Genomic DNA, 27,269 nt, shown 5'->3' on the forward strand with positions numbered 1-27,269 from the left:
AAAGACCAGGAATAGACTATGAGGAAACTTATTCCCCTGTGGTGGATGCGACTACATTGAGGTATCTAACCAGTCTGGTCGTGAAAGAAAACATTGATTTACGTCTAATGGATGTAGTGACCGCATACCTGTACGGACCACTGGACAATGAAATACATATGAGAGTTCCAGAGGGTATTGAGCTCAAAGATAAGAAAGGTTCTCTAGAACAACATTGCATTAAGCTGAATAAAGCCTTATATGGTTTAAAGCAGTCAGGTTGAATGTGGTATAACCGGTTATCCGAATACCTAACCAAAGAGGGTTATAAGAATGATCCAATAAGTCCATGTATATTCATAAAGAAATTCGACAGCAAGGGCTATGTTATAATGTCTGTTTATGTGGACCACCTGAACATAATAGGAACCTCTAGAGAGATTTCCTAAATGGTCGAATGTCTAAAGAAAGAATTCGAAATGAAAGACTTAGGGAAGACTAAGTTCTGTTTGGGATTACAGTTTGAGTGTAAAACAAATGGCATCCTTGTGCATCAAGAAACTTATACAGAAAAGATACTCAAGCAATTTAATATGGACCAGGCACACCCCTTGCCGTGTCCTATGGTCGTGAGGTCCTTAGACCTGGAAAAGGATCCATTCGGACCAAAGAAACCGGACGAGGAAATCCTCGGATCGGAAGTGCCTTACTTAAGTGTCATTGGGGCCTTAATGTACTTAGCTAGTCATTCTAGACCGGATATAAGCTTTGCCGTGAGCTTACTATCTAGATTTGGTTCATGTCCGACCTTAAGGCACTGGAACGGAGTGAAACATCTGTTCAGATATTTACAAGGAACAAAAGATCTCGGTTTGTTCTACACCAACCGGCCAGGAGAGAACATGGTCGGATATGCAGATGCTGGGTACTTATCTGACCCACACCAGGCTAGATCTCATACGGGATATGTGTTTACACACAGTGGAGCCGCAATATGCTGGCGTTCAACAAAGCAATCCTTAGTTGCTACATCATCTAATCACGCCGAGATCATAGCCATGTATGAGGCAAGCCGTGAGCTTGTTTGGTTGAGGAACATGACCGGCCATGTCTTAAAAGAGAGTGGTCTGGCCGAGGGACAAGAGAAAGAGGAGCAAATGATCATCTACGAGGACAATGCAGCGTGCATTGCTCAGCTCAAGGAAGGATACATCAAGGGAGACAGGACTAAGCACATCCTGCCCAAGTTCTTTTTCACCCACGACTTGCAGAAGGCAAAGGAGGTTCAAGTAGTCCAAGTCCGATCCAGCGACAACTCAGCCGACCTTTTCACCAAGTCTCTGCCAACCTCAACATTCAGGAAGCTGGTTCATCAGATAGGCATGCGCCGGCTGAAGGATCTGCAGTGATGCCTTCATCAGGGGGAGTGTCATGCGTTGTACTATTTTTCCTGTCTACAGTTTCCATTTTTTCCCGCCTTGGGTTTTTGGTTTTTTCCTAGAGAGGTTTTAACGAGGCAACATCGTGCATGATACGCCCATATGGTTCTAGCATCCAAGGGGGAGTGTTATGAACAATGTGGATTGCTAGGAAGCAAATGACCAAGACCGTGGCCCATAGAGAGAGAGAGAGTCGGCGGCCCAAGAGGAGAGAGAGGCGGCCGCCCCTTGTCTTAGATGTTTCCATTTATCTTTCATGTTTATCTTTAGGAGGTTTTCCTTTTTACTTTAGGATAATGATTTATATACTTTCTTTTTATCTGATTTTTGTAACCCCTATATAAGGGAACACTTTGATTGAGAAATAAAAGAGAGAACACACGATTTTCCCCTATTGTTCACAACATTTTTTTTTGACAAAACCAAACCGAACCAGTTAAATTAATAATACAAAACCAAATCTTATTTATAAACTGATTGTTTTTTTTTAACGCTGGATAATTATGGTATTACAACTATGAAAAATATTACAGACGATTCTACAGCCGACAATTCTACCTACCGTATGAGGTTTCACGCCTGACTGCATCACTTGAGCTTGACGGCACTCCTTGTGCCATGCTGCAGATCTCTTGTAAGCCTTTTCTCCTTTAATTCGCATAATTCCGCATTTTCCAGGAATTGAAATTCAGACCTCTTCGTGTAGAAGCATTAATGAACCTTTGGTCAAACCACTGGACCAAGGGAGCTTCCACTAAAACTGATTGGTTTATTGTCTTAAAACTAGGGGTGGACAAAAAAACCGAACCGAAACCGATTCAAACCGAACCAAAATCTATTTCAAATCATTCAGTTGAAGATTTCCTTAATTCAAATGGTTCGGTTCGGTTCGGTTTACCGTGAAACCGATGTGTTTTTGTAATTATTTAAATTAAAAATATTAGTAATACCAATATACTAAAATTCTAATACCAAACCACATATTTTCCACTTTTCATTCATTAACATATATTCTTCTAACCGAATATGTAACCATTAAAATATTTGATTTAAAAGAAATAGAAAAGTCTGTATTTTCATATTCTTAAATATGTAAACGTGGATGTTAAATGTAAACCTAAAATCTAAAAAAATATTTTATTAAAAACAATTTTTTTTTTCACAGCATCACATATGAAAGATGATTCATTGTAGACGTTTAAATAATGATATAAGAGACATTATTATTATATATTTTGTGACTTGTAAAGGTTTTTGTTTCAGTTTTATATTGAATTTAGTTCACATAGTTTATGTTTAGATAATTTATGTTTTAAAACATAATTTTTCTTAAAAAATTAAACTAAAAAGAACCTAATTAAACTGATCCAAAAAATAAACCCAACCAAACCGAATACAAACCGAACCGAATATAAACTGAACCGAACACAAACCGAGCCGAACACAAACCAAACTAACCGTGGTTTATTTCAGTTGGAAAAATACTAGAATCGAACTAACCAAACTGAACCGAACCCGAACCGAACCGAGAAAATAACCGAAGTGCCTACCCCTGCTTAAAACTCAAACACACTCTAAACCAATTTACTGTAATGATTTTATTTAAATCATAACTGGTGAAATTTAATAGGAGTATAAACGTATCGGGCGGGATATATTCATATTACAAATTACTTTTTTGTAAACCAGAATCGGATAAAATTTAAATAACTCAAACTCAAATCCAATTTTTATGTAATTTCTGTAGAACTATATGATAAATATATAATTAAATTGTGTAATTACTGAACGACATATGATATTAAACATATAATATAATGTATATAAATCTTATAATATATATTTAAATCAATTAATCTTTATCAAAATATTTTTGTATAATATATTTTGGTTTGGATTTCATAAATTTTACGAGCTTTCTTTTGTATCCAGACTAAACTGTTACCAATATTTTCTTTCTATTTAATTCAGAAAATGAGGTGTAAACTAGATTACTAGTTAATAAAAAAGTATTTGTGGAAAATATAGAAAAACTTTCAATATGAGGAGAGGATTATTCAACCCATTATTTAAGTTTTTTTATTGAGTTTTCCTGGTTGTGAATGTTTATGCTGACATCATGCCAACAAAAACTGCAAACGTCATCAACGGTCACTGTCGTTCCCACACACCAAAGACCAATTTTTCAACCATAGAATGTCGCTGCTATGCCTCTCTTATCTTTTCCTCCACCTCATGATCATAAGTACTGCCATTATAAAATCTCCAACCCATCCCTATTTTTATTTCTATATTTTTCAGTAAAATAGAAAAATTCTATTATAAAAGTGAAAATGTATACCATTTTGCTTGATACTTAAAAGCAAGGAGATATTCTCTTAATCACTTATCGACCAAACGTATACCATTTTTCTTGATACTCAAAAGTCACATCAAGATCAAGATTACGTGGAACGTTCTTCTTCTTCGTCCTATATATGGCGCAGCCTTTGTAATAAAATTTGAAATATTAGTCAATAAAAAATTTGTGAAAAATATAATAAAACTTTCACTATGAGGAGGATTTTTTTCGATCAATATGAGGAAGATTATTCGACCCGTTAGTTTTAAGTTATTTTTTTTAAGTTTTCCTCGTTGTGACTGTTTATGCTGACATCACGGCCAACAACAAGTGCTAACGTCATCAACGGTCATTGTCGTTCCACACACCAAAGACCAAATTTCAACCATGGAGTGTCGCTGCTATGCCTCTCTTATCTTTTCCTTTACCTAATGCTCATAACAAATAATAGTATATACCTATAAGAGTACTGCCTTAATCACTAATCGACCACAAGATCGAAAACGTAAACCATTTTTCTTGATATTCAAGTCACATCAAGATGCAGACTACGTATAATATTCCTTTTCTTCTTCGTCCTATATATGACGCAGCCTTTGTGAGAAATTTCGAAATAGTTTCAAAAAACAAATATGGAGCTCGACTCTTACAACGAGCGCAAAGCTTTCGACGAGACCAAGGCAGGAGTTAAAGGTCTCGTCGATGCTCACATCACTGAGGTTCCTCATATCTTCCGTCTCCCTCAAGGTACCTTATCCGACAAGAAACCCTCTGTTTCTGCCTCTGCGATCCCTGTTGTCGACTTGGCAGAAGTAGACGTGTCACGTGAACGTGTCGTTGAGAAGATCAAAGATGCTGCAGAGACTTGGGGATTTTTCCAGGTGATCAATCATGGTGTTCCTTTAAGCGTTATTGAAGAGATCAAAGGTGGAGTTCGCAGGTTTCATGAGCAAGATCTCGAAGTTAAGAAATCTTACTTCACGCGTGACCCCACCAAGAGTTTTGTCTACAATAGTAATTTTGATCTGTACAATCCTTCTTCTCTATGTGTTAACTGGAGAGACACCTTCGTTTGTTGCATGGCTCCCGATCCTCCAAACCCTGAAGAGATACCATTGGCTTGCAGGTATAAATAAATATTGTTTTCTCTTCAAAAATCTGTGGAAAAAATATTGATTCTAACTAGGGCCGGATTTGAGATTTTGTGGGATAAAAATATTTACTAAGATTTTAATAAAAAAATATTTATATAATTTGTAGGCTGATTTTTTTTGTATATATTGATTCTGACTAAGGCAGGGTTTTGTGGGATAAAAATATTTACTAGATTTAATGAAAAATATTTATATAGTTTGGAGGTTGATCTCCTATACTATATTTGCGAAGTGATTTTGCCATATGTCATCTTTACAATCAATTTCACAAAACAAATATGACATGACCACTGAAATTAACGACATGGCTTCCGAAAAAAATATGACATGAATAATTTTATTTAATGCTGATTTATATTTTTGGCAAACTTATTAGAATATGATAATAATTCATATATTACATTTAATATTGATATTTCTTTTTGGTAAACTTTTTTTAAATATGGTAATAGCTCATACATCATCTATAAAATAAATATATTAATATATAATTTTGTATAATTATACAATTTGTATTACCAAAGCTTTCAAAGTTTCTACAATTTTTTTAAAAAATTAAATATTTAATCATAAAATCATTAGTTTCTTATATATCTACAATTTTTATAAATATTGTTTAGGCTAAATTTTTGATAATTATATAATTTTATATCATTTTTATTAGTTTTATACAAATTGTTTAATATATATCAAATTTATATTAAACATTAGTAAGAAAATAGTAAAATCTATAATATTTAATAAATTTTATTTTTAAATATAAGTTAGATTTAAAAAATTCCTTACTGCACATGGTGCATGAAAACACTTAGTTTCTTTGTATATAACTTTAAAGAAATTTGGGAACCAATGTCAATATTTTACTATATTGTGCTCAATCCGGTCATGAATTTCTAACTGACATCATTGGCTCAGGGATGCTATGATTGAGTACTCGAAGCATGTGATGACCTTAGGTGGTTTTCTCTTTGAGCTTCTCTCAGAAGCTCTTGGTTTACACTCGGAGATACTTAAGAGCATGGATTGCATGAAGGCTTTGAATGTGGTCGGCCATTATTACCCTCCTTGTCCACAACCCGACCTAACTTTTGGCACAAGTCAGCATTCCGACAGCTCCTTCATCACCATTCTTCTTCAGGACCAAATCGGTGGTCTTCAAATTCTTCGTAAGGACTCTTGGGTCGATGTCACTCCTCTTCCCGGAGCGCTCGTCATTAACATAGGAGATTATTTACAGGCAATATATCATTTTGGAGCTTTTAAAAGTATAATATACAATGCACTTTTGCTTAGAAACTAGGACACCTTTTAATATGCAGCTAATAACGAATGACAAGTTCATAAGCGTGGAGCATAGGGTGCTCACAAACAGAGCAGGACCGAGGATTTCTGTGGCGGGCTTTTTCAGCACAAATATGCTTCCCAATTCAACGGTTTACGGACCAATCAAAGAGCTTCTTTCTGAAGAAAACCCTCCAAAATACAAAGACTTCACTTTAGAAGAATACAACAAGGGGTACTTTGAGAAAGGCCTTGACGGAACATCGCATCTGTCTAAGTTCAAGATATGAAGAACATCTGAGTTAAAATATATGTGCATCAGTTCTTGTCTTGTTTTCCATTTTAAGCTACTTTATTTCCCTCTTAGCTCCCCTATAACTAAACCACTACCAAAAGTAAGTACAGAAATTGTGTGTCGGCATTTATTAAATTCCCATCGTAACAGCTTTGTATTGGATCAACAGAAATAAAATCATTCTTCGTGTATCAGAGAATAAAAGTTGTTACTTCTATGTTGGTGCTAGTTATCATTAATTATGCAAATTTTATGAAAATGTTCTTAAATTAATAGATAGTAGTGCTAATTATCATTATTTCGGTTCTTGAGTAAATAAAAATCGCCAGTAATAGACTAATAGGTGTTCTTCTCTTTTCATTTATGGGAAATTACCACAAATATCACTGGTACTACTTTTCATTTTGATGTATACACTAATCACTTTTATCCTCATTTTTAATAAATGGTAGAAGAACTTATACTCTTAGGGTTAACTAATCTAGACTTAGGGTTTAGAATTGAAGGGTGAGTTAGAGTTTTTGGAATATGAAATTTAGGATTCTAATAAATATATAAATAAATACTTAAAAATTTAAAAAAAATTTAAAAAATAGTTTCAACCATAGTTTTCAAAAAATAAAATAAAAATTCAAAAAAAAAATTATAAAAAAGTTCGAATTTTAAAAAGTATAATTCGAAAATATTAAAAAATTATCATTATTTTTTTTTATTATTATTTTTTATTTATTTAAATAATAATTTATTATATATATAGAGAACAAATGTATAAGAGTATTTTACCACTTAATGAAGAAAATATTTTTGAAAATGTCTCTTTAGTGGTGGTAAAGATGAAAAATGATACCATGAAAGTGGTAAACATGAAATTTCCCCTTTATTTATTATGTTTCCTTAGCACATTTAATGTTCAGAGTACACCTGGGCGTTCGGTGGTCCGTTCGGTTTCGGTTCGGGTGATTTGGATTTTCGAATTTTTGGTGTTACGCTCATAAGTACCATTCGGTTTATACTAATTATCGGATCGGGTTCGGTTCCTTCCGGGTTCGGTTCGGATCGGATTTAACCAATGTTTAAAATCGTACAAAAATATATTTTAAAAAACCTCGAAAATTGACCAATTTTTTTTCAAAATATATAAATTATTTACAAATCTAATCAAAAATTAGTTAAACTATCTAAATTAACTAAAAAGTATTCAAAATAACAAATAAAATAAACTACAAAAATATTTTGAATACTCTAAAATATCTAAATCACCTTAATATATATAAAAACATTAACATATTTAACTAATTTTGGATATCTTCGGATCCAAATTTGGATTTCGGTTTGGTTCAGGTTATAACCAAAGTCTAAAGTAGTAAGCTCATAAGTCCTATTTGGATATTTTTGTAAAACAGTTCAGATTCGGTTTCGGTTTTTCCGGTTTGGGTTAAGGTCGGTACTTCGGGTTGAGTTAAAAACGCTCAGGCCTAGTTCAGAAAAATCTCTTCAAACAAATACTACTAGTAATAATACTATTCACTTACATTTCTATAATCCTATTCAAATCCATTTGTTAAAAAAAATCAAATCAAATCCATTAACTCTGACTTATAAACAGTGCACACACTGATTTCTCTCCTACCTCACTCTCCAAAATAATTTGAATAAATCCACCTCTAAATATAAAAATTAATTTAAAAAAAATTACAAAACGAGATTTTAATAGTAAATAAAAAAGGAACAGACACTTAGAGCAATCCCAACGGTAAGAAAACTCGAGCTAAAAATTAAATAAATCAAACTAAAATAGAATCCAACCAATTTTTGAGTAAATTTCTGTAGAACTAGAGGGTTAATATATTTTTAAATTATGTTATTATTGAATGACATACAGTTATATATATATATATATATACATAAAATTTTAAACATATAATATAATGTATCTAAATCTTATATTATATATTTAAATCAACTAATTTTTATCAAAATAAGATTTATATAATATGTTTTGGTTTGGATTTTAAAATTTACGAGCTTTCATTTATAAACAGACTGTAAAATCTATAATAGATAACTTCCTAAACTATTTCTAATATTTTCTCTATCAAATTTAGAAAATGAGGTGTGAACTAGATTATTAGTCAATAAAAATATTTGTGAAAAATATAATAAAACTTTCACGATGAGGAGGATTTTTTTGGATCAATATGAGGAAGATTATTCGACCCGTTCGTTTTAAGTTTTTTTTTTTTTAAGTTTTCCTCGTTGTGACTGTTTATGCTGACATCACGGCCAACAACAAGTGCTAACGTCATCAACGGTCATTGTCGTTCCACACACCAAAGACCAAATTTCAACTATGGAGTGTCGCTGCTATGCCTCTCTTATCTTTTCCTTTACCTCATGCTCATAACAAATAATAGTATATACCTATAAGAGTACTGCCTTAATCACTAATCGACCACAAGATCGAAAACGTAAACCATTTTTCTTGATATTCAAGTCACATCAAGATGCAGACTACGTATAATATTCCTTTTCCTCTTCGTCCTATATATGACGCAACCTTTGTGAGAAATTTCGAAATAGTTTCAAAAAACAAATATGGAGCTCGACTCTTACAACGAGCGCAAAGCTTTCGACGAGACCAAGGCAGGAGTTAAAGGTCTCGTCGATGCTCACATCACTGAGGTTCCTCATATCTTCCGTCTCCCTCAAGGTACCTTATCCGACAAGAAACCCTCTGTTTCTGCCTCCGCGATCCCTGTTGTCGACCTTGCAGACGTCCATGTGTCACGTGAAGGCATCGTTAAGAAGGTCAAAGACGCAGCGGAGAAGTGGGGATTCTTCCAGGTGATCAATCATGGTGTTCCTTTAAGCGTTATTGAAGAGATCAAAGGTGGAGTTCGCAAGTTTCATGAGCAAGATCTCAAAGTTAAGAAATCTTACTTCACGCGTGACGTCACCAAGAGTGTTGTCTACAATAGTAATTTTGATCTGTACAATCCTTCTTCCCTATGTGTTAACTGGAGAGACTCCTTCGTTTGTTGTATGGCTCCTGATCCTCCAAACCCTGAAGAGATCCCATTGGCTTGCAGGTATAAATATTGTTTTCTCTTCAACATTTTTTGGAAGATATGTTGATTTTAAGTAGGAACTAGGGGCGGATTTGAGATTTTGTAGGATATAAATATTTACTAAGATTTTAATATAAAAATTTATACTTCCTCCGTTTCGATTTAAGAAAAAAATTTCGTTTCAGAATAAGTATGTTTTAGAGTTTCAATGCAAAATTTATTAATAAGATTGTTTACTTTATTACCCTCCTTGTCCACAACCCGACCTAACTTTTGGCACAAGTCAGCATTCCGACAGCTCCTTCATCACCATTCTTCTTCAGGATCAAATCGGTGGTCTTCAAATTCTTCATAAGGACTCTTGGGTCGATGTCTCTCCTCTTCCTGGAGCGCTTGTCATCAACATAGGAGATTTCTTGCAGGCAACTTCACTGAATATATTATTTTTGGAACTTTTATAAATGCACTTTTGCTGAGAAACTAGTATACCTTTTAATATGCAGATAATAACGAATGACAAGTACAAAAGTGTGGAGCATAGGGTACTTGCAAACAGAGCTGGACCGAGGATTTCTGTCGCTGGATTTTTCAGCACAAATATGCTTCCGAATTCAACGGTTTATGGACCAATCAAAGAGCTCCTCTCTGAAGAAAACCCTCCAAAATACACAGACTTCACTTTAGAAGAATACACAAAGGGATATATTGAGAAAGGCCTCGATGGAACATCGCATCTGTCCAAGTTCAAGATATGAGAAACACTTCAAAGAGTAAAGTCTTTTGTTTTGAGTTAAAATATATGTGCATCTGTTGAGTCAGTACTTGTCTTGTTTTCCATTTTAAGCTACTTCCCGTTCCCTTTTAGCTCCTCTATAACTAAACCACTACCGAAACTAAGTAGAGAATTGTGTATCAGCATTTTTTTTTTTTGATATACGCATTTATAAATTTCCACCGTAAAAGCTTTACATTTGTGTATAAGAATATAAAAACAAGAAATAAAATCATTGTTTGTGTATAAGAATAAAAGTTGTTACTTCAATGTTGGTGCTAATTATCATTATTTCTACAAATTTTAAGAAAGTGTTCTTAAATTTATAGATTGTGCTAATTATCATTATTTCGGTTCTTGAGTAAATAAAAATCGACAGCAGTAGGTGTGACCTTTATTATGTTTCCTTAGCACATTTAATGTCGAGAGACAATGAGTCTGATTGGTAATGACCGTAACTTTAAAATTTTTGGTGTAAAAAAAATCTGTAAATTTTTTGCTGTGACTTTAGATTTTATTGCTGTAGAATTTTATGGAAAACATTAAAAAATTGCTTTGGATATTTGGCTTTGCAGAGCACTTGTACAGCTGTAGGTTATTTCAAGAACTGTTGTTTCAAAAAAAAATTAAAGCTTAATTGCTTTGAATTTGGTGCTTTAGAAATAAATAGGGCTGTGGACATCACCTACAACAACTACCAATCACCCCCAATCTCTTCAAACAAATTTTGGATAAACGACCTATTTCCACGTCAACTATCATATAGTAACAAATCCATACAAACTTTAGGCTTGTCCTAATTACACACAATTAATTTATGTAAACCTATTTCTCCCAAACCGGAAAATCGAAACTCGAATCCCCCCAAAATTTGAAGAACGAACTAATACTGACAAATGCCGGTTTAAAAAAGGTTTTGTATTCTGTGTTTTAAAACTAAACCAATGACTAACCTAAGTAAACATAAAATGACCCGATTACAGATGTAAATTGGGTTAACCCATTCAATAACCCAAAATTAAAATTTCTAAAACCTTAAATCCCCAATTCTGAATCTCTCTCTCTCTCTCTCTCTCTCTCTCTCTCTCTCTCTCTCTATCGTTGTTGATTCGGTCTCCTCTCGTTATTTTTTCAGAAATCGAACACTAGAAGCTCCAGACTCATTACTCATTGTCTCAGGATGTGTGGAAAAGGGAAAATGGATGAGAAGGTTTTCAATTTTTTGGTTTAGGGTTCAAAGGAGATATGAATCGATTTGGGGGTTTTTTTTTAACCTTTAGTAGGTGTTTGGATCGGGTGTGTAATTGGATATGAGGGGCGGTTGGGTTTTTAAATTGGTTCGGATCTCGGTTTAAGTGGGGTTTACGTTGTAAACCATTAAAACCAACTCAAAAAATCGTTTAGGGGGAGTCAGGTTTCGATCTTTCAGTTTAGGGGGAAATAGGCTTAGATACTTAAATTGTGTGCAATTGAGACAAGGTTGAAAGTTTGTGTGGATTTGTACAATATGATAGTTGTGGTGTGCAAATAGGTCGTTTACCCACAAATTTTACATGATACTATTCAAATTCATTTGTTCAAAAAAAGAAATCCATTAACTCCTTTGACTTACAAAATACTCTTTCCGTTCCAAAAAAATCTATGTTTTAGAAAAAATATTTGTTTCGAAAAAATACATGTTTTATATTTTCAATGCATAAAATAATTACAAATTGTAAACTTCAAAAAATATAATTGTGTTTATTAAAATTTTATTAGTTAAAAATTGTGAAAATAGTTGATAATGGAAAATAATGCATTGGTAATTATTAAAATCTGATATGTTTTTTTAACAAGTGTGAAAAACCAAAAACATGTATCTTTCTAAATATAAAAATAAATTAAAAAAAAAGGGAACGACATTATGGGTTTCAACTAAACAGGCAGTATTGAGGAACTTCTAGAACCTTTACTGCTTCCAAAAGACAAGAAACATCTCTTCATCACTCTGTTATTACCATCACCACCACTACCATTACAACCTCCAACATCTCCGACCACCATTGGAAACTTCCCAGTATTCCGACCAATCACCTCTTGAAGCTCCAGGTACAGCTGGCGATCCACTGAAGAATCCATCGAGATCGATCTTCTTATGGGCTGAATCTCACCGAACTGGTTATCTTTGCCACGAGTATTGATGCATTCGTCTCCTTTACTCATCACCTTATGAAATATTCTCTCTTTATTATGCATTGCACGATGATCGAACTTTCTAGGCGAAGGACTGATCAACACCTCGTCCGAGGTAGCCCTTTCTTGTTCCGCAAGAAAGTCTCTGTTTCTCACGCTTTGTCTGTTATCACCATTACTTGCCCCAAGCTCAATCACTAAGAAGTCATCGTCGCCTCTTACAACCTCACCGGGTTCAAAACTCCCGTTACTACGAGGAGAAGGATTATCCTCTGGAGCAGAGATTAGGTCAAGAGAGAAACTTGCGTCCCAAGAAACGCTGGTTCTACACAATGGACAGTTGGCGTTGCTCTGAAGCCAAATATCGATACAATCAATGTGGAACACGTGGTAACAGTTTGGAATAATCCTCAGCTTCTCGTCTTCTTGAAACTCGTTCAAACAAACAGAGCATTCTTGTGAGCTCTTGTTCTGATCTTCTCCTCCTGGAACAACGTCTCTCTTCTTGAACGTAAAGATTGGGATAGCTCTGATGGCTGATTCGTCGAGACCTCGGTTTAGCTCGTGAGGAGTGTATATCATTAGAGGGTTCTGATCACTGCTGCTTCTGCGGCGGCGGAAGATGTCGATTTGGTGCCAGTTAAGACAGCATTTTATGACAAAGATGTAATAACTTACAAGCAGTAACGCAGTGGCTAAGATTCCAATCACTGCGACGGCGAGGATGGGGAAAGTCATGCCGGAAGAGCTTCCTCGTGGGAAAATAGGGCTTGTGAAGGTAGTTGAGGGCGGTGGCGGCGGCGGATACGCCAGGTTGTTGAAAGGGTTGCGACGGTCCGTTAGATCCATTTGACTATAAATTTATTTTTGGAAAGATATATAGAACCAACCCTTTGGGATTTGAAGGCAATGTTGATAGAAAAAAAATCAATAATCAAGTAATTTTTTTTATTATGATTAATCTTTTTCTCTATCTCTAATCAAGAAGCTTGAGAGTTTGTGTGTGTGTTTATATACGTACATGCGTGTGTAAGAGAAAGACCAGAGAGTGGTAGAGAAGAAAAACAGAGATTTGAGTAAATGAGGTGGAAGAGACAGAGAAGGAGTTGGTGAGATTTCAGAGGCTCTCAATATATTTATTTAAGTTATCATCATCTTTCTGAATCTTTTATTAGTTTTGATTTTTCTCGATCTATGCGACTTGTTTGCTGTACCTGTACGAGTTCTTTATTTGACATTTCTTCTGTACTTTCTAGTGAAGAAATTAATAAGAAAAAGTCTTTTACTACAAGTGGACTCACTTAATCTACATTTTGATTGTAATTTATTTGGTTCTTCTTCTGATAGTGAAAGTTTTGTCTGTGATGATGCTAAACTTAGATAATTCACTAACTTGTGGTACCATTTTCCCATCTGTAAACTCAAGCTAACCATGCTTGTCGGTTGCTAATTGAATTGATTAGTTTTTTGGAACAATTATTGAGACTTTGATTAACATAATTTACATGGTTTCTATTTTTGTAAGCTACTGTAAAGGAAAAAAAAAAATGAGAAGTAAAGTCAAATCCACCGCAAGAACTCAAAGTTTTTTGCTTTGATTTTTTATTTCGTAATCTAATTTAGATTTATATAAAGTGAGAAAAAGAAATGACACTGGCAGAGTGGCAGACAATATGTTTGACGAGTTTGGCTCACTACAGATCACAGAACAGGTTCGGTGAGAAATGCAGTTTCGTGTTATATTTAAATATTTGTTATCAATAATGTAACATCTCCAGCAAAATAGTATTAGTAATAATGTAAAATACAGACCCACAGCACAATATCTCATACAATTTTTTGACAATAGCTTCGGCTTCAGTAGTGTTGTTGACATAGCTGCATTACCATATAAGTTGTGTATACCAAAAAGAAAAAAATTAAGTTGTGTATAATCGACTTTGTTGTTGTTAAAGGTGGATAATCCACTTTTTGCATGGACATGGATATGTATATATTTTTGTATGAAACTCTATAATTATTATTTCTCAAATTTTCTAACATTATAAAAGGAAAACGTGCCCACGACGGAGACAAAACCCTAGTCCTAGTGGAAATTAATTTTGAAATATAATTGATGATTGTTGTCCCTAGAATAAAACTTGTTCTGATGAAAAAAATCGAAACATTTTTATTAGGTGCCCTCCCAAAGAAAATCACAATTATCAGAAAATGTAGTGGGAAATATAGAAATCGAAAATCGACAAAAATTATATTCAGATCTATGGTTACAAATTTGCAAATAGACAAATACTACCTAACATGGTGGAACTTCATATTTACATTGTATTGACTTTACAAATATGATATAAGTATGTTATTTCAGTTACGAAATTGGTTAGTAGCAGAGCTGTGCTCAGTGTGTTAGCAAAAAGGCAAATGCCTCAGGCCCCTTGATTAACATACTCAGTTTAGGGCCCCTATTTTTGTATGCAATCAGTAAAAAAACATTTATATATGTTCTATGATTTTACTCTTGCCAATAGTTCCTACAAATTTAATTATGTTACACGTTTACTATTTTGATTTCTATAGGATTTGGGATTTTAAATATTTATTCATTTATTGGTTTCTATATTTGTTTTATACGTATATTTCACAAAATCTTTCACAATTTATTGGTATTATTTTGCGATGTTGAATGAATCTGTATCTTTAGTCTTTATAGCTATAATTTATATATTTTAGCTAACACTGATATGAACTTTTAAAGGTTATTATGAAAACATGTAAACAATCTTAATAAAAAAAATTCATGTCAAATAATTATATTTATGTTTACGTACTAAATTGTGTTTACTTCACATTTAAATCATATATTTTAGACATGAAAAATATCAAAAGATTTTTCCATTATGTTGAATATAATTTATATAAATCATATTTTACATGATAAATGTTATTTAAATTAAGGTCCCAATTTTTAAATTTGCCTTAAACCCCACAGAGGCTAGGCACGACACTGGTTAGTAGGCATAAGTATTTGATTTTAGTTATAAATTTAATATGCCCCATGAAACATTCTTAGTAGACTATTTTATGTGAGAAGCTTTGGAAACAAAAACAAAAACTTTCGTAGTAAAATTTTATTTACGGAACATATCTCTTGTATTTTAGCCTAAAGTAAGAAAAGGGAAATTTAGTTATCTCATCCTACAAAAATATTTCATGTAACTCAAGGCTTAAAAAGTGTCAAAATATATTTTTAAGATGCCGTCAGTTTTTTTCACAATTTTTCTCATTCGTTTAATTTCACTAACCATTATTGATTTAGTTTTTATCAAAAAAAAAAAAAAAAGATGCCGTCAGTAAAAAAAAAATATAAACCCTTCGGGAACCCTAACAAAAGGATCCACATTTCAAACTTGACTGTTTGACTATAACAGTAGCAAGTAACAGTTGACTTTGACTAGAGACTGCGGTCATGAGTAGTCATCAGCACGTTGACACTGAGAGAGGACAGCAACGCTGCAACGGTTGGGGATGGATCAGCAGCACGTGATGCTTGGTCGATCACGTGAGTGCGTCAGATCATACTTGTCTCCGAGAAGAACTCGCAGTAGACGTATATAATGCTGGACATTTCATCCGTTAAATTTGATTCGATTCATTATTTATTTCGATTCAATCTGAAAATTTTGGATATCCGTAAACTTTCGAAGTAAAGCAAATACTAAAAATCATTATCCGGTAAAATCGAAGCAAATCACAAATATTAAAATTTTAGGAAGCGGATATCTAATCCGATCCGACAATATATAAATACATGTATATCTTGATTATATTTAAAGTTTTAAATGTATAAATTATATAATTATTATTGTAACATATGATTTGACAAATTCTATTCACATTATTACTTATATAAAAGAATTACATAAAAGGAAGTGAAATTTTTTTTTGACAACTATAATTTTTTTTTTTAAGCTTTGTCTTATTATAATTGTTAACTAAGTTTAAAAAAGAGTAAATTAGGTCAATATACTGAAAAAGGTGGGATATCATAGAATGGAGGGGAGATGGTAATGATGGGGGGAAGAAAATTAAGGGGAAATAGAGTATGGAATGCAAATATGAGAGGTTTGGTGTGTAGAGAGTACAATTTCTTTTTAAAAAATTTACAAAATAGATAGCTTCATTACTTCTTTTAATTTTTATCTTACATATCATGCAAAAAAATATTTTACAAAACAAATTTGTATACAAAAATTTAAGATTATTTGTATTAATCAAAACATACTAGATATCAGTAAGTATTCGTAAATATCCGTAAATATCTATTTATTTTTTTGATGTCCATTTTTTCGAATATCCGTATTTTCTGAAGCAAAACAAATCGAAAAATTAGATATCCGTGATATACGAAGCAAATCACAAATACCTTCAAAAACTCGGATATCCGATCCGTGCCCATGACTAGACCAATGTACTAGTTTGTGTTTGAGATAGAAAAAAAAAGACAATTGAGATTAGCTGTTTCTATCCATAGGTGGAAATGCGTTAAATGGTTTTATTAATCATTTATGATTTAAAATATGTGAAAATGGATTTATAATTTATAAACCCATTGGGGTTATCTGTTTCTCCTTTCATTCTTCCTTTATTAATGGACCCAATTGGGAAACTTGGGTGGACCATGTGGGTAATGACTAACTTGGGCAGGGTCATTAAATTTCAAATCTATTCCAAGAATTTTTAAGTTGTCATATGCGTATCAGTACTTCAGTAGTTGTATATGGATTTACCACCACACCAGATTATGAAAAGTGAAAACGTATTAATATTTAAAGTTTGTGAGACAAACTTTTCTTTCTAGAGAAAGACCAAATTACACTATACAAGAAGGTACGAAACAGAAGTTATATATATTCAACTGCACGAAAGATTATGAATTTAACATACAGTTTCTTTTTCTTCAAAATATCATAAAATGACATAATTAGTATTCCATCCATTTAAAAAAAAGATGCATATTTTAGGAAAAAAATATTTCAAAAATATATATTTTGTATTTTTAAAGTATTTTTATCAACTAATAATGATTAATTATAAATTTTAAAACATTAATTGTATTTTTGATTTTTTAGTCTAGATTATTGAAATAGATAATCACCAAAAAACTATGCATTTATTACTAATATTTAATATATTTATGCAATTTAACAGATATTTAAATCTTGTTACTTATCAGGCTAATTCTATATGATGATTTTTTAATAATTTAACTTTGCTTCTCCAAAAAAAATTCGAATGATGTTCATTAGTTAACTATTTCACAAAAACCATAAATTTATATACTTTGCAATTGATATTTTGAACTTAAGAAGCTTCTTCTATCTGTTAGGGTATATGTTCGTTTGTTAATTAATTTAACTTTTGCTTAGGTGTATCGCTTCGTCAGGAATGTACATTGCCGATTACATGATAGATCGATTCTCCTAATAATAAATTATAATATATGTTATTCAATTAGGATTAGTTGGTTCATGCACGAAGACGTAACAAAACTAGCTATATGTTGTCCCCAACCTCGAGATCCTTACATTAGTCGTAATGGCGACAACAAAAGTGATTCTGATTCTACTTCAATCGTAACCACACAAATTTTTTTTTAATCACGATTACTAATCTACAAAAAGAATGAACTTCAGTTTCAAATTTCATATTATTCACTTAGGTTAATTATAAAAACAACAGTATGATCGAACACCCAGAAAATCTTTAGTTACATGCAGCACATGCAATAAATTAATAAATTTGTTTATTTTGTAAACAATAATCGACATATAGTGTATTTCTCAGTTTAACATACAATACAGTTTTTACCGTGGACGGATTCAAAGTCAGAGACAAGTCAGATTTAAACGACATAAAAATAGACTTGTAAACAATATTCTATAGTTAAACAAAAAGAAAAAAAAAACAATATTCTATAATGTGATGAAAGGGAAATGAACCTATGTAGCATGTACGGACACATAAAATATCGAATCCACGACTAGCAGCCAAAAACGGCTAACTTAATAGGTCTAAATATATTTTTCTAAAGAAGCGAAAAGAAAGCTACAAGAAGTAGTGCATCTACTTTATGACTATGATAATGAATTAACCATCATCTAGATACATTGGACATATATCGTTTCTTTTTTTCAACTGACTTATCGTTAATTATAGATATTTTGATCCTAATTAAATCAGAAGGATGCATGAATCATTAGAAAACCACACGTGACAAATAGGTTTATAAAGTTCGATTTGGATAATAGTGTCAGTAAAATAATTGAGTTAATTTACGGATGAAAGATACTATATATGGAATGTTCATTTATACGAATTCTCTCATAGAAGTTTCTTATTGATAGTGACACATATCGTTCATTTGATGGAACTTTTGAGTTTTTGTGGACCTGGCTAACTATAGAAGCTAATATTGTTGGCTCAAAGATGTCTGTATATAGTTATAAAATTCAGATTTTAGAGTATGTAAGATAATCTAGGTTGCTGATTTATTTTTGTAGAGGCTATGCATGTCCAATAACAAAATAGAAAGATTATGTAGATCAATTAGTTATACGCAGATGGCCATGAAAATGTAAAACCCACAAAAAAGAGAGTAAGAACCACAAGTCCAACGAAAAATAAAACCTATTCGCTGGCGTGTCTAAATATGTAAAGAACGTAAGAATGGTTGAGCACTTTACTTCAGAAATTCTTAATTTTTTTTAAGGCCGCAAGTTCAAGTTTCACCCGTTTGACTCAGGGCTTATGCGCACGATCATGGCAAAATTGTTATTTTTTTCCTTTATAAAAAAGTGTTTTTTTTTTGTAAAATGATGCTCCAAATTTTGGAACATTTAATTTGATTGATGACATTTAAGCTAGTTCGGCCAAAATATATATCCTAGTGATATGTGCTGATATGGTCGTTGTACCACTATTCGAATTCAAATCCATGTTCATGCGACCAAAATATGTTAACTTAATTTCTACAGTATTATCAGTTAGCAACTAGCTATCACTATTTACAAAGCGATCGAAAATATTTTGATTATAATTTTGATAATTCTTTTGATTCTGTATTTATATTTACATATTTTTGTTAATATAAAGCTAATAATTTAATTACTGTTTCGAACTATATTTATTTTTTTGGTAAAATTTCGAACTATATTTTTGTAAACTGTTCGTATGCAAGCCTGATATGCTTAGTATCAAATCAAATTGCGAATACATTTGTATTTGCGTTCACAACTCACAAATACAAATGATCTAATATACAATTGATAAAAGAAATTCCCCAATGTGAACATAATATTTAAATTACAAACTAGCCCGATACTCATACATATATATATATATTTATGGAATGAGGTCCCTTCAACAACTGAATATGTCTATTGGCACAAACGGTGACCAGAGTCGTTGAAGTTTCATAATCAAGATTAGACGATTAAAAATAAGTTTTTATAACTTATACTCCAATTAAGTAAAAAAGAAAAACCTTTTACTCCAATATATTCGTAAACGTTTTCTTGGTTGGCTAATACATATGTTCGTAAACTTGAAGATATTAAAAAGAAGATAAACTGATGTGAAAACTCTCCAAAATGTAGTCATGTCAAAAAACTTAGATTCCCTAGTCACCCCTAGGCGTATTTGTTAGTGTTAAAGAGTATAAAGTATAAACTGGTGGTATGATCCAAGGGAAACTTTTGAGTCAGTTTTAAGAGTCAACCCACGTGGGCACTACAGAAGTCAGACATATTCCAAGTAGACCCACACATCAACTATGACTCTCGGTTGCACACCATACTTTTGGTAACAAAAATTCCATTACTGTTGCCAAAAATACCATATATTGTTTAATATATAATATTAAGGGACTTTCAAATTAATATAGTTTCTTTAACTTTTTGGAGATGTTAGTTTGGGTTAAAGATCTAGACTGTTATCTCTTGTAGAATAAAACTTGAGTCTAAACTTGAGTTCCTCGTTTAACCTCACGCGGATTATTAGAAAATGTTAGTGTTTAAAATGTTAGTATTCCAATTTCCAAAACATCAATACATGATTTGATCGCTATATGTTTTAGACTACTTACAGTGGAAAATTTATCAACTGTGGATAAATATTAACAACTGTTGATGAGCTTACAATGGTTCGTTGTAAAAGTAAAAAATATGATGTGGCAAATTTAGTGTTGAAACTTATCAACAGGTGTTGAAAAAAAATGGATCATTTTTGTACGATGTGTCAAATATTGATTGGACCAATATTCAGAGAGAGAAATAGTTGCTTTAGACTAACTTTTTCTTTCATCTCAATTATTCAACATCAATTATTTCATAATAATTATAATTATATATTAAAAAAATTATATCAAATATACTCTATAAATAGATGCTTGTTTCATTTCATTTGAATACAGAAAAAAATTCATCTTTTTTACTTATAATATATAATCACAAAAGCATAAAGTAGAAGTATGAATAAAATTGGTGGGATATGGTGTTGTATTTTTTTTAAAACAAAACCATTGGAGAAAATATAAATTAAGTGGGTGTTGAATGATGATGTTAAAGAAAAAAAGGTGATCTGTAAGAGAGATAAGATGATATGGAGTGAAAACAGGGTGTTGTAAACATGTAACCAATGTAAATAGTCTTAGAGATTTGTTTCTCTGTTAGGTATGAATCATCGCACTTATTAATTGATCTGCTTCTTAAAAATTCTTTTTTAACTTAAACTATAACCCCTTTTTTGCTTAAAACTAAAAGTATAACTTCTCCAAAAAGTTAGAGAAATGATTCATTAAATAGACAGATCCAGTTGAAGTATCGCAGCCTAGTGGTTAAGGTTTAAAAGTTTCTACATCAAAGTTTAGGGTTCAAATTTCAGGCTATGCAATTTTTTGCATATTGCATATTATAGGAGGTCCATGTTTTAATTCCCGGAAAATGCAATTTATTAAACAATTATGCAGATTACGGAAAAATGGCTTACAAGGGATCTTCAACATAGTGCAAGTAAATCCGGCCAGACTTGAATCTTCATAGGACGGCTCAGGTGATGCAGTTAGGCGTAGATCCTCATAAGACAGATAGTATTGTCGGTTGTCGAATCGTCTATGTAATTGTAATATCATAATAAATCAGCGTTAAAAAAAATAGACAGACCCTTATAATATTATATTTAACAATATTGCTACGCAAGAAATTAACTCACGAGTAAGTACTCTCTTAGTCCAGTGATTTGACCAAATGTTCATTAACACGTCTACACCAATAGGTCTGGATTTCAATTCCCGGAGAAGGCAGAATTATGCGAATTAAAGGAGAAAATGCTTACAAGAGATCTGCAGCATGGCGCAAGGAGTACCGTCAAGCATGGATCCCATAGAGCGGCTTAGGTAATGCAGTCAGGCGTGAATCCTCATACGACATGTAGAATTGTCGGCTGTAGAATCGTCTGTAATATTTCTCATAGTTGTAATATCATAATTATCCAGCGTTAAAAAAAAATACTCTCTTAGACTGATACATAAACACATAAAGTAATCAATAACTTTGTGGATATAACAAAAACGTGTTTTATTTTCCTATACATGATTTTGACTATGTCATTACATTTTACAAATTTTACGGATCAGTAGTTCTTTGACCTGTATTGCAACGCAGCAACGGTTAGCTTTTTCACTAACATTTTCAAATAAATAACAAGATGCTAGCTGATGCCAAATATATTGAATTCATAAAAAACCAATAGCTCTAAGGAAATTTTATTATATAAGGAACATAGATTTTGAAAGAAAATGGAATAAGAATAAATGTAAGATTTGATAAGTGGAGGCTTTGATATTCGAATATTAGGTTAATGGACCCACTTTGTTTCCATCCCTATAAATTCCCCAAATGAAATCTCATTTAACTCATGCAGATTGGAATAAAACACAAACACAAATACAAACAAAAAAACATACGCTCAAACTTGATTCCGTCCCTGCAACATCCATTACTCAATTTGCCTTTATTTCTCTTCTCACGCACAAAGTACACACACACAAATTATACATGGATCAAGGAGGTCGGAGCGGTGGTGGAGGAGGAGCCGAGCAAGGGAAGTTCCGGGGAGTAAGGAGACGGCCTTGGGGAAAATATGCAGCGGAAATAAGAGATTCGAGAAAGCATGGCGAGCGTGTGTGGCTAGGGACGTTTGACACCGCGGAAGACGCGGCTCGAGCCTATGACCGAGCCGCCTATTCAATGAGAGGCAAAGCCGCAATTCTCAACTTCCCTCATGAGTACAACATGGGAAGCGGATCCTCCTCTAACTCTGCAGCCACTGCGGCAAACCCTTCCTCGTCGAGGCAAGTTTTTGAGTTTGAGTACTTGGACGATAGTGTTTTGGAGGAACTTCTTGAATATGGAGAGAACTACAACAAGAATAACGTTAACATGGGTAAGAGGCAATAAAGGGAATGCAGTCGTAATACGTTGAAAGTTACGTGACAGACATTCCCATTCATAACAAAAACAATCAATCCCAATCATACAAGAAGCTGTATTATCACAAAAGTATTATTATTGGCAAATAAACTGTAATGTCAATCGATTTCTACAACGAATAAGATTCTTTAAGCGGGTCATTTTAATTTCTAGGACTTTAAAATTCAAGCGGCTGGGTCCTTCTGTAATTAGTTTTGAGAAAAATGTAATAATCACCATTTGAATAAAATGATTATATGAAACATTATTTTATGTTTTATATTGTGTAAGCTATATGTTTTGATAAAATTGCAATTTCATGTGATTCATCTAAATGAGCTTAAACCATTGTTTTAATATTTTGGTTTGTATAAGGTTTGGAATATTTATGATGAACAAACTTAAACCAGTGATTTTTACCAAAAAAAACAACTTAAACCAGTGATTTCTTTGTCAGCCATGGAAGGTTCAAAAACCAAGATTGGTAAGTTAATTCTAACATTTCGAACCGGCAACAACCGTATCGGCTTGGAACAGCTCAATGCCAGAACAACCATTAAACATGAGAATGTATATTTTGATGTTTATTACTATAAGTCTATAATAACTAAGTAGCAATGTTCAAAAGAAACTTTCTTAAAGCTCAAGAAAAATCGTTTTTAATTTCTCTCCGGCACTTTTTACTAGAAAGGTCCTTAGCTGTTTGACTTTCTGATATCACCCCTTTACCCGCCAGTTTTTGTTTGTTTTGGGGTCAGATCTACTGCAATTCCCATAACTTTTCCAAATTATTCCCTTAAGTGGCAGTATCCATTGGTCCGTTCCCTACTATGCGACATCTTCCACCGGGTAGGGTTCTTCCTCCGACCCGAGTCGGAGGGACCGTCGCCGCCGTGAATGATCACCGGAGTACGTTCCCCGAAACTGATATGGCGACCTGTAAACCGCTATGCCGCTCTGCCATTGTTGCAAGAGCATTGGCGTTAAGTTCTTAAGATACAGGGTTTCCTCATCCTTTAAACAGTGGCTACTGGTGCTCACCGTTTTGATATCAGAAGACTTGAAGGTTACCTGTTCCCATAGAATTACCACCAGCCCTAACCTCCTCTACGAGTCCTCTGTCTTTCTATATTGAAGGCGACTGCCTCTGATTCTGCCTTTAGCGGAACAACAGTAACCATTGGTTCCCAACCTGAACGACCTCTGCAATGCAAAGAAGATTATCTTCCTCCGACAAGGGTAAAGCAGTGGCGCTGGAACACTTACCAGCCCCCCGGAAAGCAAGAGTCTGAGTCTCAGACCCAGATATCTCAGCCCTGAAAGAGAAACATTGCCTTACTATCATAGGAAGGGTCACCAATCCATCAGTCCAAAAGGTGTGGTCCCTTATCCCCTTCTTCACAGAACACTGGAAAGCCGACATCCCTCCGGTAGGATCATACCTCGGCCTAGGAATGTTCCAATTTCACTTTGAATTAGAGTCTGATATAATGACGGTGCTTGAGAAACAACCGTACCACTATGCCCGGTGGATGATAATCTTCCAACGATGGGAGCCCACTGTCTCACCCGACTTCCCATCTATGATCCCCTTTTGGATCAAAGTCCAAGGTATACCAATCCATCTATGGAGAGAAGAAACGATCCGCAACATAGGGGAAGATATTGGAACCTGTGAGAAGGCAGAAATCACCTCTACATCCATAAGAATGAAGGTCCATATCAATGGCAGACTTCCCCTCATCAAGAGCTCAATTATTGAATATCCAAATGGAGATGAGGTGATGGCCACACTAGCTTATGAATGACTCGAGAAGCACTTCTCCAAGTGTAATAAATTAGACCACGAACTACGCGACTGCCTGCTAGCTAAAGCACAAAGGAGAGCCCTCATTACTGATCAGAATGAAGAACAGCAGACGGGAGACTCTATGATCACTGCCCCTCCTGCGAAAAGGGCAGACTCTCTCATAGAATCAAGGCATCGAGAGCCCCTCAGACGAGTGGATCGAGATCAGGGGAGACGGTATCCTAGCCACTCCCACGGACCCTCCCTCTCGCGTAGCAATCATCTGGACCAGTACCACAGGGGACGACTCTCAAAGGCCCAGGAATGGCGCCCAAGAGACCATACCTCTAGAGGACCCTATAAGGAAGGTTCTCAGAGGAATTCTGCATCTTTTCATGGGGATTCCCACTCGCACTCGTCGCCAAAAGGACGACACAATATTGAGCAGAACCAAGCTGATGATTTGTTCACTCCTCAGAACCATCACTACTCTCCTCGTGAGATTGGTTCAGACACAAGAAACAAAGTACATCCATCTGTAAGGGGGACTCCCCTTCGGAGGAGTATCTCGACTCTACCTCAAGAGGCTGTCAATGCTGCTATAGGAGAAATAAGAGAAGCCATGACGCAATATACCAATTGTGCAGACCCGTCGGAGAGCGCAGCTCGCAAAAAACACATGAGACAAGCTGAGGCGCAAAGGGATTTTGAGGAGTCAACGGTTCAGATAGTAAAGGCAAACTTGGCGCGAGCTTCAGAGGAGACGGTCCCAATTACATCAGATCCAATTTCCCGGGAAAGACTTCCCATCTCTGCTAGGATGGGCCCAACTAACAGAGTGTCTAATCCATTTGAGCGTACCCCTATATTCGCCAGACCAGGCCCCGTCAATGGCGACCAAATGGAGCTTGAACAAGTCTGTAACCTTGAAGTTGGTGAGCAAAGTGACAGGGTCCCTTTGGCTGCACGACTAGGACCTGTCAACACTGATACGGTGATGGTGATAGCCAACCTGAAAAAGAACCCTCGATGCCAATAAAGAGAAAACCGGGAAGGCCCCCAGGTAAACAAAGAGTGACTCCAAGTCTCCTTCCAGCGCCAGAATCTTCCTCTCAAAAGAGAAAAGCTCCCAATGACAAACCCCCATCGGGGAGAACCAAACCAGCAACTGAGACAGTACGACCGAGGAGAGTGGTCAGAGTAACTAAGAATATAAGAGGGACTCCACGATCTACCAGACGCCCAGCTACTCCAACCTCCTCGGAAAATCTCCCGATAGCTCATATGATCCCACCAGCTGCGAGACGAAGGATGGATTTTCGGGTTCCATCCAACCCCGTTCCTTAGCGATATTGAGCTGGAACTGTCAAGGGTTGGGGAATCCCCAGACAGTTCAAAGATTGAAAGAGGTATCCAAAAAGTTTCTACCGGATATCATCTTCATAATGGAGTAAAAAAACCCCGACGAAGTGGTGCTCAAGAAACTACAGCACCTCCGATACGATTGCCACCATCTGGTTTCTCCCACCGGATACGGAGCTGGTGGACTTGGCTTATTCTGGAAGCAGGAGATAAACCTTCAAATACTAGATTCTAGTGCTCATGTAATCGACACGCTCATTGAATTTGAAGGGAAAAAGTTTTATTCATCCTTTGTTCATGCTAGCACAGACAGGAACCTGAGAAATTCCTTGTGGGGTCTACTAGTCTCCAAATCCCTTATACGTGAGGATGCTTGGTTCATTACCGGAGATTTTAATGATTTGCTATGCAATGTTGAGAAGGAAGGAGGACCGGACCGCACAGAAGGATCTTTCACTGACCTCCGAACCTTCTTCTCTGAAGGTAATTTGTTCGATCTTCAACACTCGGGTGACCCGTTTTCTTAGAGAGGCAAACGAGGAGACCATTTAGTACGCTGCAGGCTGGACAGGGCAGCATCTAATACCCTTTGGGCAGAGCGATTTCCCTCAGCTAGATGCCAATACTTGGAGGCTGACTTGACGTCTGATCATAAAACCCTGCTGTCTTTCTTCGACAATGGAGTGGGAAGACGCCGTGGTCTTTTCTGCTATGATTGTCGTCTCTGCAAAAACGAGGAAGCCAAGAAAGTAATCTCAGATACATGGCGTGATAGGCAAGTTACTGCGGTGAGCGCTAAGCTTGCTTCTACGCGGAGTGCAATCTCGGCATGGAATAATACCCAGCAGAGAAATAGTCAAGCAACCATCGAACAGAAGAAATGAGAGCTATATGTGGCACTAGCAAGTCCAGTAAATGATACTTCTCTTATCCAAAGCATTGCCGAGAAGCTCAATACTGCATACCTGGCCGAGGAAGAGTATTGGAGGCAGCGCAGCCGCCTTCTATGGCTGAAGCTCGGAGACAGAAACACTGGCTATTTTCACGCTATCACCAAAGCCCGCAAACGCGCAAATGCCTTCTCAGTGTTAGAG

General features: G+C 34.7%; 3 protein-coding genes and 1 pseudogene across 3 annotated transcripts; 3 read left to right on the plus strand and 1 right to left on the minus strand.

Moving 5' to 3' along the window:
• The first annotated feature begins 4,323 nt into the window (after nucleotides 1–4,323).
• On the plus strand, nucleotides 4,324–6,669 carry LOC106344024 (1-aminocyclopropane-1-carboxylate oxidase homolog 6-like). The gene is made up of 3 exons (XM_013783396.1): nucleotides 4,324–4,885; nucleotides 5,829–6,150; nucleotides 6,233–6,669. Exons 1-3 carry the CDS (start codon nucleotides 4,392–4,394, stop codon nucleotides 6,482–6,484), a joined length of 1,068 nt encoding a protein of 355 aa, XP_013638850.1. The 5' UTR covers nucleotides 4,324–4,391; the 3' UTR covers nucleotides 6,485–6,669.
• Nucleotides 6,670–9,078: 2,409 nt separating this feature from the next.
• Nucleotides 9,079–10,459, plus strand: LOC106344025 (annotated as a pseudogene).
• A 1,784-nt stretch (nucleotides 10,460–12,243) lies between these two features.
• LOC106293927 (RING-H2 finger protein ATL1) lies at nucleotides 12,244–13,462 on the minus strand. Its single transcript, XM_013729562.1, has one exon. The coding sequence runs from the start codon at nucleotides 13,348–13,350 to the stop codon at nucleotides 12,244–12,246; it is 1,107 nt and encodes a 368-aa protein (XP_013585016.1). The 5' UTR covers nucleotides 13,351–13,462.
• Nucleotides 13,463–22,583: 9,121 nt separating this feature from the next.
• Nucleotides 22,584–23,176, plus strand: LOC106293864 (ethylene-responsive transcription factor 14). Its single transcript, XM_013729498.1, has one exon. The coding sequence runs from the start codon at nucleotides 22,611–22,613 to the stop codon at nucleotides 23,010–23,012; it is 402 nt and encodes a 133-aa protein (XP_013584952.1). The 5' UTR covers nucleotides 22,584–22,610; the 3' UTR covers nucleotides 23,013–23,176.
• Nucleotides 23,177–27,269: the final 4,093 nt, after the last annotated feature.

This window comes from Brassica oleracea, chromosome C5 (assembly GCF_000695525.1).
Source record: "Brassica oleracea var. oleracea cultivar TO1000 chromosome C5, BOL, whole genome shotgun sequence".
Classification (NCBI taxonomy): Eukaryota; Viridiplantae; Streptophyta; class Magnoliopsida; order Brassicales; family Brassicaceae; genus Brassica; species Brassica oleracea.